Source organism: Nomascus leucogenys, chromosome 14, assembly GCF_006542625.1.
Source record: "Nomascus leucogenys isolate Asia chromosome 14, Asia_NLE_v1, whole genome shotgun sequence".
NCBI classification, from domain to species: domain Eukaryota; kingdom Metazoa; phylum Chordata; class Mammalia; order Primates; family Hylobatidae; genus Nomascus; species Nomascus leucogenys.
This window is the reverse complement of record NC_044394.1, coordinates 84,285,618-84,303,087: the sequence shown is the minus strand read 5'-3', so window position 1 is coordinate 84,303,087 and position 17,470 is coordinate 84,285,618. Positions and strand designations below refer to the sequence as shown.

At 38.9% G+C, this 17,470-nt stretch overlaps 1 protein-coding gene across 7 annotated transcripts in view; it reads right to left on the bottom strand.

Moving 5' to 3' along the window:
• The window catches only part of REV1 (REV1 DNA directed polymerase), a 90,029-nt gene that overhangs the window by 42,917 nt on the left and 29,642 nt on the right, over window positions 1-17,470 (bottom strand). For all 7 annotated transcript variants that reach the window (XR_004033386.1, XM_030828064.1, XM_030828063.1 and 4 more), the window contains exon 4: window positions 4,280-4,448. Coding sequence is in view for 3 of the 7 variants with exons in the window: in XM_030828064.1 (XP_030683924.1) it covers window positions 4,280-4,448 (169 nt within the window). In the remaining 4 variants the exon portion in view is untranslated. The remainder of the gene's footprint in view (window positions 1-4,279; window positions 4,449-17,470) is intronic.

Below are 17,470 nucleotides of genomic sequence, written 5' to 3'. Positions count from 1 at the left end.
CACATGACAAACGTAAATGGTTTGGGAGTTTAGAAAGAAAAGATAAACTGAAAGTCCTACTAGTAGATCCCATTGAGTTGGCATGAACCAGAACAGTAAGTTATCATTCTGTCTCAACTCCCAACAGATCTATGTGACCATCTAATCACAGGATATACAAATATAAAAAACCCACGCTACAAGGTTCCCAATCTACAAGGATCAACATAAAATCAAGAGCAACAAAAACAAGACAATATTTTTAAATTATGCTCCATGACACTCCTCAGGCTTGATGGGCCAGTGGGGTATGTCACAGCAGCTTCTCATCTATTCCACATTTCAAATTTCAATGTAAAATTGTCTCAAGACAAAGACTGTGACAAAAATTTATAAAACCATTACTTTTAATACACTATGTACAAGTGTAAGATTTACAAAACAAAGGTTTTAGTAAGATAATTTCATACTTTAATGTACACAGGCTCCTCATGAAAGGATTCCCTTGCCTCTTCAAATTCAGGGCCCTATAATCCTGCCTACATTAACTCAGATCTACTGACATGCAGACATCAGGGAACTGAAATTAAACCAACACCCCACATACTTACAAGTGACAGTTCCTTTTCAAACTGCTCGAATAAAAACAAAAACTAATTATTCAGAAGAGTATGTATCATTTATTAAATAGCTAATACATGTTAAGATTTTTAAGTATAATAAAATCTCATTAAAACACAGCTAAGAAGAGATCAACCAGAGATGAGAGTGTGAATAAAAACAGTGCCATGATTTAACCAAAAGGATTCCATGTTAAAATGACATAATGGACTCCTGGCACTTAAGACATATGCCAACACTGATCCATTTCCACATGGGCCATCTATAACAAGCTTAATTAAATGGTAAAAGAGGACACAAACAGGATTCAGAACACCTGGACTCTAAAACCTACTCTGTTCTTGGGCAAGTCAGTGAACCCCACTGGCCCTGTCTCCTTAAATACAAAATGAGGCCCATAGGATATATAATCATGCTGTCCAGTCACTCTTAATTATTTAAAGACAAATGATTAAACCTCAGTCCGGACTAAGATAAAATCCATTAAAGTGAATTTTAACTAAGTTGCTTTTTCTATCTTATTATCTCCCTAGCTGCATTTGGCAAAAAGAACACGTGCAAAACAATCAACTGTAATGGAAAACAGCATTTTCTTTTCTTTTTCTTTTTTTTTAAAACAGAGTCTCGCTCTACCACCCAGGCTGGAGTGGCATGATCTCAGCTCACTGCAACCTCCACCTCCCAGGTTCAAGCAATTCTCCTGCCTCAGCCTCCTGAGGAGCTGGGATTACAGGCACCCACCACCATGCCTGGCTAATTTTTGTATTTTTAGTAGAGACAGGCTTTCACCGTATTGGCCAGGCTGGTCTTGAACTCCTGACCTCGTGATCCACCTACCTCGGCCTCCCAAAGTGGTGGGATTACAGGCGTGAGCTATTGCACCTGGCCGGAAAACACCATTTTCTAAGTAAATCAAATCCCCCCAGCAAGAGCCCTTTCCCCTCAACTCTCCTCCTGTCCACAGAAATCCCCCATTCCCTCTAAAACCTAACTATTGCCCCCAGATAAAAACTCTAGCTCTAGTGACAACACAGCTCAACTCTGAGTGATCCAACTTCATATACTAAGAACAAGCCGTGGCTCCGCTTGTAATCCAGCACTTGGGAGGGGGCGGGGGATCACGAGGTAGAGATCGAGACCACAGTGAGACCGTCTCTAAAAAACAAAATTAGCCGGCTAGTGCGGGCTGTAGTCCAGCTACTCGAGAGGCTGAGCAGGAATGGCGTGAACCGGGGCGGAGCTTGCAGTGAGCGAGATTGCCACTGCACTCCAGCCTGGGACAGAGAAGACTCTGACTCAAAAAAAAAAAAAAAAAAAAAAAAGAAAACCGTTTGAAGAGACACATACCTAAAAGCCATTTTAATCAATACTGTATCATTGATAGACAGTGGCTAGGTCATGAGACCACAGTGCAAAGGAAGGAATCAGTGGGATGTTATAGGGACGAGCCTTTGACTTTATCCCTCCAGGTTTAAAAAATCCTTAATATGTAAAATGTATTTATTTGTCTTCCTTTTTTTTTTTTTTTTTTTTTTTTTGAGACAGAGTCTCGCTTTGTCGCCAGGCTGGAGTGCAGTGGTGCGATCTCAGCTCATTGTAACCTTTGACTCACTGCAACCTCTGCCTCCCAGGTTCAAGCAATTCTTCTGCCTCAGCCTCCCGGGTAGCTGGGACTACAGGCGCGCGCCACTGCGCCCAGCTAATTTTGTATTTTTAGTAGAGACAGGGTTTCACCAAGTTGGCCAGGATGGTCTCGATCTCTTGACCTCGTGATCTGCCTGCCTTGGCCTCCCAAAGTGCTGGGTTTACAGGCGTGAGCCATCGCGCCCAGCCAATATATTTGACTTTCTAGAGATAGTAATGTACTTTTGAATTTTTGGAATTTTCTAATAATTGCTAATGTTACAGAATAAAAATAAAATAGTAACAGTAGCTTCTTATATAGTATACCTCTACAACATGCCAGGCACTGTGCCAGGTTGTATAGACAAATGATTTTTATTTCTCACATAACCACAGCAGGCAGATATTAGCCTTCTTTCACAAATGAGGAAACAAGGTTCTGAGTGACTGCATAAAGTTTTTTTTTTTCTTTTTCCTGAGATGGAGTCTTTGTCGCCCAGGCTGGTGCAGTGGTGCCATCTCAGCTCACTGGAGCCTCCCATCTCCTGGGTTCAAGCGATTCTCCTGCCTCAGCCTCCCAAGTAACTGGGATTACAGGCGCAAGCCACGACTCCCAGCTAATTGTATTTTTAGTACAGATGGGGTTTCACCATGTTGGCCAAGCTGGTCTCCACCCGCCTCAGCCTCCCAAAGTGCTGGGATTACAGGCATGAGCCACCACGCCCGTAAAGTTTCTAAAATTATACCAGGTTATATGGATACTGAACTGCCGAGTTTGAATGTGAAGCCAAGTATGTCTCCAGAGCCCAGGCGCAGCCTTTTCCACCATGTTGCTTCTCTGTGAATTTATGCAGCTAAATACACTATACAAAGGAACTGAGTTAATACTTAATTTGTGGAACAGTTAATGGAGGGTGTTATAATTAGCAAAAGCAAGAACTAGAAAAAAAATTCAGCAACTGACTTAAAAAGATAAGCAATCTCTCATATACTGATTATAATCTATCCATACATAAAATTACTATTTTAATATTTTACTTCTATCTTTTATAAATCAGCAATTGTTCATATGTATTGTATACCTCATGTCATTTAAAGATATAAACCACTTAAGTTTTGGCTCATCTCCAAGGTTTCAGATAACATATTTAAACTTAAGAAGTCAATATGAATGGCCACCACTGATTTACAACTTATCATTTCCAAACCAACAGCAGAGAAACCACAATATAATCATTAAAAAACAGTAAATAATACTGCAACTGTATTCGCTCCTTTTCCCCTACTCCTAGCATTCTAGGTCCACATTATCTTGATGTATTATCATGCTAAAAACCTATGTGACAGACAACATGGTATAATTTACTCATACATTACTCATTCTTTCTCTCCCAAGAGAATATAAACTCCATGAGGTAGTGAAGGGATCTTTGCTTTGTTCATTATTTCCCAAGAACACAGAACACTGCCTAGTCTTTAAGAGGTGCACATATATTTGTTGAGTAACATGCTTGATCTACCTGCTCCCATAACTGCTTCCTGACACTTCCCTGAGTCATCACCCCTAATTCCTGACAGAAATATTAACATGCTACTTTTATTAGGATGCCAAATCCTAGGCTATAGTATTATCAACATGAGCTTAAAGGGTAGTGTTGTTTAAGACATTATTTTTCACCCTGTCAATTAGGAGGCAATATATTAGTTACAATTTTATAAAAGAAATAAAAAGGCCATGCGCAGTGGTTGTAGTCCCGGCACTTCGGGAGGCCAAGGCTGGAGGACTGCTTGAGTTTGAGACCAGTCTGGGCAACATGGTGAAACCCATCTCTACAAAAAATCAGCCAGGTGTGGTGGTGCATGCCTGTAGTCCCAGCTACTCAGGAAGCTGAGGTGGGAGGGCTGCTTGAGCCTGGGAGGTTGAGGCTGCAGTGAGCCATGATCATGCCACTGCACTCTAGCCTGGGCGACAAAGCAAGACCCTGTCTCAAAAAAATAAATAAAAAGTATTCTAATTTTAAAAACTTATTAATTAAATTTAATAAATTAAACTTACCTTTCCACAATCCATTCTGGTCGAATCACTTTTTCCCCCTTTAATTCTTTAATTTTGGCATTGGGAAGATTTGTGGCAATAATATGTGTTGTTTTAGATCTGGAATAATATACATGGTATTGACCTCCATGCAACATCATTAGTTTTCTCAATTCCTCAGCAGAAGGATCTGCAAAATTTATATTAAAATATATTAAGAGTCTTATGTGTAAGAAAGTAGAACCCTAGTGAGTAACTCCTTAAATAGGTCAACTTTAAGAATGTCACTGGTTCACCTTCTCCTTGGCTGTGTTGCCAATAAACAAAGCTGGGAGGTAAATCTCAAAGTGAGAAAGCTATGTTGCTTTAGTACATCCTCCTTCCCTGGCTGCCAGACAGCCAACTAATACAAAAACATCTAAGAAGTGCCTAGCAGAGCAAATAGGGACCTCAAGTAATGAATCAAATACTAATAACAGAACAAATATTTTTACTTTTTACTATACTTAGCATATGACCTTGATATTATGTTTTTAAAAATTAACAACTATAAACCCATTTATGAATCATTTTACAAAGATTAATCCTTCAACTCCTCCAGAGTATACAAGAGGAGTCAGATAAATAATAGTTACTCATATTTACTATAAAGGAGACTTACTGTAGGGCTTATTAGTAGATTTTACTTCTAAAAAAAAATATAATTTTTATTTAAGAAAGTATCTTAAAACTTAATCAAATAGTAAATATTATCCAGTTCCCTAATATGAAATTTCATTAAGGCCAAAAAATAAAGTCCAGCAAAACAAAAAAGATTGCAAACCAAGAAACACCAATTTTTTTCAATTTTGTTTCAAATGATTTATTCTTAATAAAACTACAGAAAATATCTTAAATGTCTTAAATATTGGAAATATTTTTAAAAAATATCTTAAAGACACAATGTGACTTATGCTTCCCCCTAAGAAGAAATGTCTGATTCACTAAAGTCATATTTTGACCTGCATTACTAGCATCACATTAATCGTCACTGTTCTCTTTCTTTCACCTATCATCCTAATGAATGCTCTAACTCACACCTCCCCTAACAACAGCTGTACCCAGGGGGAGTTTCCACATGTGGCTTATCCCAAGCTTAATCCCAAGTAATATAGGTCCAAGTACTTAAACAAACATTTTCATTATGACAATAATTAGGTGAGCTTTAGTTTCTAGAAGATAAAAAACAGCACATACAGACATACCAGTTTTGTCTAAATTTTACAGCACGGAATTTGACATTACTGATTATAAATATTAGCATTATTCAGTAGAAAATATGATGCAAGCCACATAAATAAAAATTTTCTAGTAACTTCATTAGAAACAGTGAAAAGGCGAAATTAATTTTATTTAACCCAATATATCCAAAATATTATTTCAACATGTAATCAACAGAAAAAATTTGAGATATTTACTTTCTTTTTTCTTCTTAAATCTCTGGAATCCAGTGGGCATTTTACATTTACAACACATCTCAATTTAGAATAGCCATATTTCAAGTGCTTAACGCATGTTACTAGTAGCTACCAAACTGGGCAGTGTCATACAAAGAGATTTAAAAGCATCCTTTTAAACAAAATGAATTCAAAATTAATAATGGAAGTTTTCAGGGTTAAGTTAAAAACTGAACTACAGCATCAGAGCGATTTAATGTAAAACAGTAGAAATTAAACAGCTAGCCAGTCAAGAATCTACAGTTCAGTTTCCTTCTCTAACATTAAAGAACCTGGCTGATCTTATAAAACAGTGAGAAGTATCAAATTAAAGGCTACATTACAATGCATTAATATGGGCACCAAATCCAATGAAATCACAGAAATCTAAAAAATTAATTTGCAAGTTAATCTGTAACTTTCCTAAACTAATTCTATTTAATGACTTAAATAGAAAATGGCTGTCCTTTACAGAATAAAAAGACACGTCAAGAACACATTAACTTTCCATATACATACTCACAAGGTACTCACCCGTCTACTAGCTGCTCTTTGAAAACTAATTACTCCAGAAATTTGGAACTGGAAAATACATTGCCCTTCTACTGGATCAAGTTAAGAGGGCTCTTTGAAGTTCACTTCTGAAAGCTCTTACATATTCTTCAGTGTGAAGTGAAGCATGAAAACCAATCTAGTTAAAAGGTAAGATCACATAAACTATGGAATAAGACCGATCTGAGTTTAATCTTAGCTTTCACACTCCTGAGCTGTGTGACTTTGGAGAAGTTGTTTAACTTCTTTAGGCTTTCTCCTCTTTCTTCATAAACAAAGCTGTTACAATGAAATTAGTCTGGCATGGAGAGGGCACCCAATATGAAAACTGCTATTATTATAAACTATGATCACACTAGAACTCCTTTCGAGTAATGTATATGACCTCAGGATCCTGCCCTAGACTCTACAAAAAAAAAAAAAAAGACAGAAGACAATATACATAGGCTGGCACATGGTGGCCCAAAGTTTCAACAAAAACAGACCTGCCAATAGTGCACTATGGATAGCAGCCAGGGTCCTACTTTGTCAGGCCCAACAGGCTGGCATGCTAACTCTTGGCATGTATGGTCGCTGGAAGCTACCCTATTTTGAATTTTTTTTTTAAATTTTTACAGCAGTATTTCTCTCTGGTTCTATTTCTTCAATAGTAGAACATACTCCCTTATTACAAGTCCAAAAGAACACACACGATAACTGCAGATTTGCATAATAAATTCATTTTTATATTTAACACTCTCCTTTAATTCAGCAGATGTGGGGTTAATTAGAAAAAAAATTGGGAGCCAAGCACAGTGGCTCACACCTGTAATTCCAGCACTTTGGGAAGCCAAGGCAGGCAGATTGCTTGAGCTCAGGAATTCAGGACCAGCCTGGGCAACAAAGTGAGACCCTGTCTCTACAAAATATGGAAAAAAATTAACCAGGTGTGGTGGTGTGTGCCTGCAGTCCCAGCTACTAGGGAGTCTGAAGTGGATACCTTGAGCCAGAGAGGCAGAGTTTGTAGTAAGCTGAGATTGCACCACCGCACTCCAGCCTGGTTGACAGAGCCAGAGCCTGTCCAAAAAAAAAAAAAAGGAAAAGGAAAAGAAAAAGAAAAAAGAAAAAAAATGGGGAGATAATATCCAACATCATGAAAGCTATATGACATTAAACATTGTGTGACACACTGCCTACAGAACCCATCTCTGCAATGTACTGTAACAGTTAACTTTCTCCATAGCACTGATAATCTAAAATTACCATGTCTGTTTGTTTACTTGTTTACTGTCAGATTCCCCCCTGGAACATATGCTCTTTGAAGGCAGGAACCTTGTCTGTCAAGCACTTTCATATCCCTGACACAAAGCAGGTGCTCAGTGAGTATTTGCTAAATTCATTAACATCCTTAATGCATCACAGACTCCTGCCTAGAATCCATCCTCCAGCAAAAGTGGAGTACAAGTGGTATCAATACTTAAAATCTCAAAACACTTATTCACTCACTCACAAATTAGAGACGCCATATAATGTATTAAGACGACAGACTCCAAAGCAAGAATGACTAAGGTCAAATCCTGGCTCCATCATTTGCTAGTTATGTGGATTTCAGGCAAGTTATTTAACTTCTCAGAACCTCAGTTTCCTCACATATAAACTGGGGATAATAATAGTGTCTCAAAGGACTTCTGTGGGAATTAAGAGCTAAAAATTATAAATTACTGAGAAAAGTATCTTGCATATAGTGAAAATTATGTGGCCGGGTGCAGTGGCTCACGCCTGTAATCCCAGCACTCTGGGAGGCCAAGGCAGAGGGATCACGGGATCAAGAGATCGAGACCATCCTGGCCAACATGGTGAAACCCCGTCTCTACTAAAAGTACAAAAATTAGCTGGGTGTGGTGGCACGTGCCTGTAGTCCCAGCTACTCGGGAGGCTGAGGCAGGAGAATCGCTTGAACCCCGGAGGCGGAGGCTGCAATGAGCCAAGATCGTGCCACTGCACTCCAGCCTGGCAACAGAGCAAGACTGTCTCAAAAAAAAAAAAAAAAAAAAAAAAAGAATTATGTGTCAGCTCTTAACAATATTATCAGTATTATTTTTACCATTTCTTACCCCAAACCAGGAAGCAAGAAGGAGCTCTAGAGCTAACGCTGCTCTCTATTCACACAAAACATTAAATTTTGCAATTCATAACCCCTCCTACAAATCCTTCTCTTGTTGCCCACCCTTCAGTATATACTCCTTCAAGAATGTCCTTTGATGTACTGGCAAAGAATAAACAGAAAATAAAAAATCAAAACAGGCCAGGTACGGCGGCTCACACCTGTAATCCTAACACTGTGGGAGGCCGAGGCAGGCGGAGCACAAGGTCAGGAGTTCGAGACCAGCTGGCCAACATGATGAAACCCCGTCCCTACTAAAAATACAAAAATCAGCTGGGTGTGGTAACACGTGCCTGTAGTCCCAGCTACTCGGGAGGCTGAGGCAGGAGAATCCCTTGAACCCAGGAGGCAGAGGTTGCAGTGAGCCAAGATCACGCCACTGCACTTCAGCCTGGGCGACAGAGTGAGGCTCTGTCTCAAAAAAAAAAAAAAAAAATCAAAACAAAACAAAACTAGATTCAAGGAAATTCTATCCTCCAAATTTTTACAATCAATGTCACTGTTTTGAAATGTCAGAGTGAGTGCTTTTCTCTTCATTGTTCTTTGCATTTTTATTTTTTATTTAGAGACAGGGTCTGGCTCTGTCACCCAGGCTAGTCTGCAATGGCTCTATCATAGCTCACTATAACCTCGATCTCCTGGTTCATGGTTGTAATTTGAAAGATTTGGGAGGCTGAGGCAGGAGGATCGTTTGAGGCCATGAGTTTGAGACCAAACTAAGCAACACGGCAAGATCCATCTTTAAAAAAAAAAAAATTCACAAAAGAACAAAAACAAAAACAAACAGAAAAGGCTGGGCACAGTGGGTCACACCTGTAATCCCAGCACTTTGGTAGGCCGCAGCGGGTGGATCCTCTGAGGTCAGGAGTTCAAGACCAAGTCTGACCAACATGGAGAAACCCCGTCACTACTAAAAATACAAAACTATCTGGATGTGGTGGCATGCGCCTATAACTCCAGCTACTTGGGAGGCTGAGGCAGGAGAGCCACTGGAACCCAGGTGGCAGAGGTTGCAGTGAGCCAAGATCGCGCCATTGCACTCCAGCCTGGGCAACAAGAGTGAAACTCCAGCTCAAAAAAAAAAAACCCAAACATCAGCCAGGTGTGGTGGCACACACCTCTAGTCCCAGCTACTCAGAAGGCTGAGGCAGGAAGATCCCTTGAGCTCAGGAGTTTGGGGCTGCAGTGAGCTATGATCAGTCCACTGCACTCTAGCCTGGGGAACAGAGCTTATCTTAAATAAATAAATAAATAAATAAATAAAATAAATAAAATTCCACAGTACTCCTACTATTAGTTTTATTTTGCAGAACATTCTATATGCAACTAAATTTGAGGTTTAACTAAAACCAGACATAGTGACAGACAATTGAAAGCACAGTAAAAGTAAAAGCCATATACAAGGACCACAATTTAGCTCACATTTAGACCTAAAGCTCTACAAGTAAAATGTTACAAGAGCAAATGCCACCATATAACATCAAAACAGCCATATGAAGACCACTTTCACGTCTGTAGGCCCGGCTTATAGAAAGTTTTGCTCATCTGGTTAAAACAAATTCTATAAACAAAATTTTTAAATCTTACACAAAAGCTTTCCTAGCTAGATCTCTATTGAGAAAACATTTACTATATGCACCATTTCATCCTGCATATCCAAAGAACTTAATTAATTGTTGGCTGTGCTATATAAATCACAGAAAGAAGTGAGGTGAATGGCTGCTTATACCTCTCCTTTGCTCCTACCATGGCAAAACCTTCATTATTTCATTTGAGTTTCACAATCTTATGAATTAGAAAAGATAACTTATTGATGAGGAAACAGAGAAAACTTACTGTGCATACCCTTCTGTCTTTGGACTCCTGTCCCTCAGTTTCTGCAGCAGCGATACTACTCTCTTGACTCTTCTCACCCCTAACTACCTCAGACTTACCAACAAAGTCACCACAATCAACTAAAAGCCACGGATACACTCAACCACACAAAATCTGAAGAAAAGTTTCAAATGCTTGGGGAACAAATTTTTGAGTACCAACTAGGTGCAAATTTCACATCAGGTACTCGCAAAATTACAGGAGGTGGCATAAATTAATACGGTAAGTCTTCTATGTCAGAGGTTCAATCCCTCCATCTCTTATCTACAAGATCAGAGTCTCACAGGAAATGGAATGAGAGATATTATATATCCATACAAAATAATATCTGGGAGGCATTTATTTCCAAAGAATTAGACTTGTCAACATTAAAGAGAATCCTCTCCTAAAACACCACATTTATATGTTTAGAAAACATTCAATGTAAGCTGTCAGCTTTCAAACAAATCCCTATTTGAAATATAAGTCTGTTACACTTGCATATTCCCCCTTGTTTCATTTTGTGAATTGTGCTAAAGTACTCGTCTGGCCCTCCTCCATCTGCTTTTTCACAAACTCCAGCAGTGCCAAAATCAATAGACCTGGTCTTTTACCCACGTACTAAAGGAAGTAGAAAATAACCTGAACACCTCTTTCCACATGAACTGTCCCAATCTCACACCACTAAAGTGCAACCACTGTCCACTAAGTCTGAAGCACTGACTCCCCGGGGCAGCTTTCACAAAAATAAACATGCGCAGAGCCTACCTCCCAGATTACAATGCAGGCCTCAAATGTGGCCCATTCCTTAAGACTGAGTTGACTTAAAAACTGAGTGAAAATATTTTAACATTCTGATGTACAAATACAAAACCTGTTATTTATTTATTCACTCAAATAATACTTATTGAGTATCTACAATGTGCCAGGCAAGGTTCTAGGCAATGGAGATAACGGCAATGAACAAGACTCAAGTCTGTGCCCCGTGATAGCACTTGTATTCCACTGAGGAGACAAAAATAAGTCATGCAAGTAATACCATTTTAGGTGCAAATAAATGCAGTGAAGAGGAAGTTGGATAAGGGGTTAGAGAGCGACTGGAGGGCAAAGTACACCTGTTTTAGATAGGCGAAGTCAGGGAAGGTCTCTGTAAAAAGGTAACATTTGAGCAGAGATCTGAATGATGAAGACCTGAGGAAGCAGAAGGAACAGCAAATTTAAGGCCCTGAGGTGTTATCTCTAATCCATGTTTGGCAAAGGATTACTACACATAAAACAGGCTTCCTAACACCAAAGAACTTAATATAGAATTAAGACCTAACAACACAAGACAAAACCCAGGTGTCAAAATAAATGTTTCTAGCAATAATGCTATGAATTATATATCTCTCTATATAAAATACTACTACTATGGACTGGCTTAGACAGGGAAGGAGTCAAAACCTAACTTTATCTGGACCTTAATGAATGAATATACTTCTAGTTCACAGAAGTGAGGAGGGAAGGAGTTTTTCCTCAGAGGCAAAAGAACAAACAGAAACACAGAACTGTAAAAGTAAAAAGACAAATCTAGAATATCAGAGTAATCTTGTTGAGCAAAATTTAAGAACATGAGGTTGAAAATGTAGGTTAGAATTAGGACTAGAATGTCTTTCTCCCATTTTCATTTGGAAAATGCCTGTTTATCTAAGACCAAGCTAAACATTTCAATTCCTTTATGAAGTATTCACTCCCACTCCCAAAGGCAATGGTTTCCTCTCTTCTGTGTTGGCACTCACCCTCCTCTGTTCATGTCTAAGGCTTAGAGATTACTTTTTCATCACAAAATCCACATTCTCCATCAACTGCTATCTCTTTTCAAACATAGTTCCTAACCCACAAGCAGCATCCAAAATATATTTGTTCAATCAACTAAAGTAAAATAAAACGGGATATAAGGTCTGTAAACTAGAAAACTCAACATAGTAAAGATGTCAATTCTCCCTGAACTGATCTACAGGTTTAATGTAATTCCTATCAAAATCCCAGCAAGGTATTTTGTAGATAAATGACTTATTTTAACATTATATATAGGTCGGGTGCACTGGCTCACACCTCTAATCCCAGCACTCTGGGAGGCCGAGGCAGGCAAATCACCTGAGGTCAGGAGTTCGAGACCAACCTGGCCAACATGGTGAAACCCCATCTCTACTAAAAACACACAAAAAATGAGCTGGGTGTCATGGCAATGTGCCTGTAATCCCAGCTACTCGGGTAGCCGAGGCACAAGAATCGCTTGAGCCAGGGAGGCAGAGGGTGCAGTAAGCTGAGATCATACCACCGTACTCCAGCCTGGGTGACAAAGTGAGACCCTGTCTCAAGAAAAAAAAAAAAAAGAGAGAGAGAGAGGCATAGGTCCTAGAATAGCCAGAACTATCTTGACAAAGAAGAAACAAGTGAAAGCAATCACTCTACCTGATATCAAGGCTTACCACATAGGTACAATATTTGATATAGTGTGGTACTGGTGAAGGAATAGACACAAACATCAATGGAAGAGAACAGAGAACCCAGAAACCGATCCACCAAAATATGCCCAACTGACTGTGCTGGAACAACTGGAAATCCACAAATAAAAAAAAAACAAACAATTTTAAAACCTCAAAATGAAACATTAACTTCAATGTAAAACATAAAACTATAAAATTTAAAAATATAGAAGAAAATATTTGGGATCTAGCACCAAAGTGACAAGTTCTTAGACTTGCAAGCACAATCCATAAAAGGAAAGACTGACGTATCAGATCTCATCAAAATTAAAAACGTTGTTCTGCAAAAGACAATTTCAAGAGGATGAAAAACTACAGACTGGGAGAAAATACCTGCAAACCACTTTTATGACAAAGCAGTAGTATCTAGAATATATAATGAAATCTCAAAACTTTTTACTGTTTACAGTAAAAAAAAAAACTAAATCCAATTAGAAAATGGGGAAAAAACATGAACAAATGTTTCACCAATAATGATGTAAAGATGAGAAATAAACACATGAAAGAATGTTCAACATTATCAGCCACCAGGCAAATGCAAATTAAAAGCACAAAGAGATACAACACCATCTATTAAAATGGATAAAATGAAAACCACTAAATGCTGGCAAGGATGCAAAGAAAGTTGATCCCTCATACAAGGCTAGTGGGAGTATAAAATAGTACAACCACTTTGGGTAACAGTTTGGCAGTTTCTTACAAAAACTAAAGATGTAACTATTACGGGAACCAACAACTGTACTCTTATATTCATACAAAAACTCATACACAAATGTTCATAGCCTACCAAGAAATAACTCAGATGTCCCTAACGGATGAAAGGTTAACAAACTGGTACATCTACACTATGAAATATAACTGAACAATAAAAAGGCAACAATTTTGATGACCTGACAAATAATTTATGCTCAGTGAAAAAAGCCAGCCCCAAAAGGTTATATACTGTATGTTTTATTTATATAACATTCTTGAAATGACAAAATTATAAAAATGGAGACCAGATTAGTGGTTGCCAGGAGTTAAGGAAAGGTGGAGCACAGAAATGGGTGTGACTATAAAAGAGTAACATGAAAGATCTTTGTAGTGTGGAGGCCGGGCACAGTGGCTCACATCTGTAATCCCAGCACTTTGGGAGGCCGAGGCGGGCAGATCACGAGGTCAGGAGATCGAGACCATCCTGGCTAACACGGTGAAACGCCGTCTCTACTAAAAATACAAAAAATTAGCCGGGCGTGGTGGCGGGCACCTGTAGTCCCAGCTACTCGGGAGGCTGAGGCAGGAGAATGGCGTCAACCCAGGAGGCAGAACTTGCAGTGAGCCAAGCAAGATCGCGCCACTGCACTCCCACCTGGGTGACAGAGCAAGACTCTGTCTCAAAAAAAAAAAAAAAGATCTTTGTAGTGTGGAAATGTTCTGTATATTAACTGTATCAGTATCAATTTCCCAGTTGTGACATTGTTTGCAAGTTTATTACATATTACCATTTGGGGAAACTGGGTAAACGGTTCACAGTATCACTATGTGCTATGTCTTAAAACTGCATGTGAATCTACAATTATCTAAAAAAAAAATTTAATTTAAAAAATGGATAGGCCAGGCATGGTGGCCCATACATGTAATCTCCACACTTTGGGGGGCTGAGGCAGAAGAATCACTTGAGCCTGGGAGTTTCAGATCAGCCTGGGAAACACAGCAAGACCTCATCTCTACAAAAAAAATCAAAAAATTAGCTGGGCATGGTGGTACACAGTTGAGGTCCTAGCTACTTGGGAGCCTGAGGAGAGAGGATGGCTTGAACCTGGGATGTTGAAGCTGCAGTGAGCAGTGATAGTGCCACTGCACTACAGCCTGGGTGACAGAGGGAGACCCTATCTCAAAACAAAGAAACAAACAAAACAAACAAAAAGGACAGAAGGCAAAGAAGTCAATCTTAACAAGCAAAAAACATTTTTGGGGCCAGGTGAAGGGAAGAATAGGTTGACAGGTTAACTATTAGACGGTCTTCTCTCCAAGCTCAAGTTCAATGTTAACTGGGTTGGAAGGGATATGGACCACGAACTCATGAGAGGCTCAAATGGCTGAACTGGGAGCTTTAAAGGAATCAAGAACACTTGGATTATTACAGTTTGTGGGGAGCATGGTTAAGAATTAACAAGAAGGGACCACAGCTTCTTTTACAGTGAAAGCTGCATCTCCCAGGTTTGCAAACTGTTCACTGGAATGAAGTCTCTTTGCTCCAAATTCCTTTTCAGAGAATTTTCTATTTTCTTTTTTTCACTCTATCGCCAGCCTGGAGTGCAGTGGCGCAATCTCGGCTCACTTCAACCTCCACCTCCTGGGTTGAAGCGATTCTCCTGCCTCAGCCTCCTGAGTAGCTGGGACTACAGGTGCGCATCACCACGCCCAGCTAATTTTTGTATTTTTAGTAGAGACAGGGTTTCACCCTGTTGGCCAGGATGGTCTCGATCTCTTAACCTTGTGATCTGCCCGCCTCGGCCTCCCAAAGTGTTGGGATTACAGGCGTGAGTCACCGTGCCCGGCCTGAGAACTTTCTTTCACAATAGCAATGAGCAAAACTGACAAAATCTGTAGCTTTGGTGCTTACGTGCTAATGGAGAAGAAAGATGATACCAAAATATATATACAGGCATTTTACAAAATAGCTGACCAGTACTCCTCAAAACTGTGAAATAAAGCTTATTTTTTTAAATCAAAAACAAAATAGCACCTCCTACTTGTCTTATTGCAGCTAAAGAGTTATTTTTAGTTGCTAATTGTTAATGCTGTTTTATCTATAAAGTTGTAAAGTATTCACTAAAACTGAATTTTTCTAAAAATCAAGTTATTTTATAGCACCACAGTTTGGATATCTCTGTGAAATTCAGCATAATGGAACTTTATTTGTACAGTTATAATGAAATCTTAATAACAAGAGTAAAAATATTATCATCTCTATCCTGCAGAAAAGGATAGAGACAATAATAGATCCAAACAGAAAATGTTTTACAGTCCCACAAAAATTAGTGATAAAAGCAGATTTAGAATTCCAGATTCTCAATCAAAAAAGTGATTACTGCAATATTCATTTTTCTTCCCTCACACAAAGAATCTCTTTTTCTTCCTCCTATGTGAATAAGGGTACTCTCTTGAACCGGAGACTTCCATGACTGGCTAATGTAAGAAGCAATGCCTATCTGTTTTCATTAACGTTTTTAATTTTTCATAGAGCATCTCAGGAAGTCCACAGAGCTTGAATTTGTGAGGATACCTTCCTACACAGAAAAGTTACAAGCTTTCTGCATGTGAACTTTCCAATGCTGTACCAGCAATTATTTTGAGATGACATTCTTGGACTAAACTCATCATCAATGATGCCTAATAAAACACTTAATTACAAGCAACATACTCCTCTCTTACTAGATAAATGTACCAGTTAATTAATACTTAACTCCAATTCAACAAATATGTCCTGAATGATTGTGTCCAGTCACTGTAGAGGCACCAAGGATACAGTGATGAAAATGTAGCTCCAGCTCTTGTCCAGTAAACAGACAACTAAGGAAAGGTCTAAAGAATTCTAAGATGCAGATTCATTCGGGGAGCTGTAGCTACAGAAGAGCGCAAGAAGTCACCTAAACCAGTATGAAGACAGTCAAACTATCAAGGGAAAGCGAGGCACAGAGATCTGAAAGCTAGCAGGTATCAGCCAGTTGAGGGGGGACAGGGGAATATGTAACAGACTGACACAAATATTATTTACAGCCATTCACTTCAAAAAATACAATGAAATGATAATAAGAAGAATCCCCAAGAAAACAGAGAAAAATTTAGGCAGAAAACCTGGTAACTAACAGACAAGTGCTAACTGACTTTACAGTTCAGAGAAAGATAAAACTGAAGCTGGCCATACGGAAGCTTGGAAAGAAGCTGCTTCTTACCAGTAAAACAAAGAGAAAGTCATGAAATAAACACACAGGCACCTTCAAAAGTGGACGTGTGGATAAATTCATCCTTGAAACTGTGCAACAGGCAAATAAGAATTTGCACATTTCTTTCCTTTCACCAAGAATAAAGACTACACTACCCCTTCCAGATACCGGACTCAATGACAATAGGCACAGCTGGTGGGGAGGAGGTAGGAATGAAAAAATGAATAGAGAGACTAAGTGAAATTTTACTTCCTAAGCTGTGAGAATTCTGGTCCTTTCCTTCCCTGCTTGGCAACCCCAATGCTGGCAGTTTACACTCTTCTCCAGACAAGAGAGTAAAAGATTCCTCTCTAGGAAATCTGACACTGACACACACCCACACACCACCCCACCCTAAAGGACCTATGGATAATGACATCTAGAGATTTACCAATGAAATGGACTTACAGTGAAGCTCACAGTTTACAAGTCCTACTACCCATGTGTGGTAATTTCCCGTTTTTCATTTTAAACCTCATGTGACTTTTTGAAACTATGTACTTTGATAAAAGTTAAAGACAATGGCAGGTAAAAGCAACATGGAAAGGAAAGAGAAGTATCTAAGCAGATGATTTATTTCTTCTCATCTTACAATCATTTGTCTATAATAAATGAGTAATCAAATTTTAAAACAAATCATTCTCAATGCTAATAAAAATACATGCCAAAATAGGGTTAAGTAAAAAGTACTC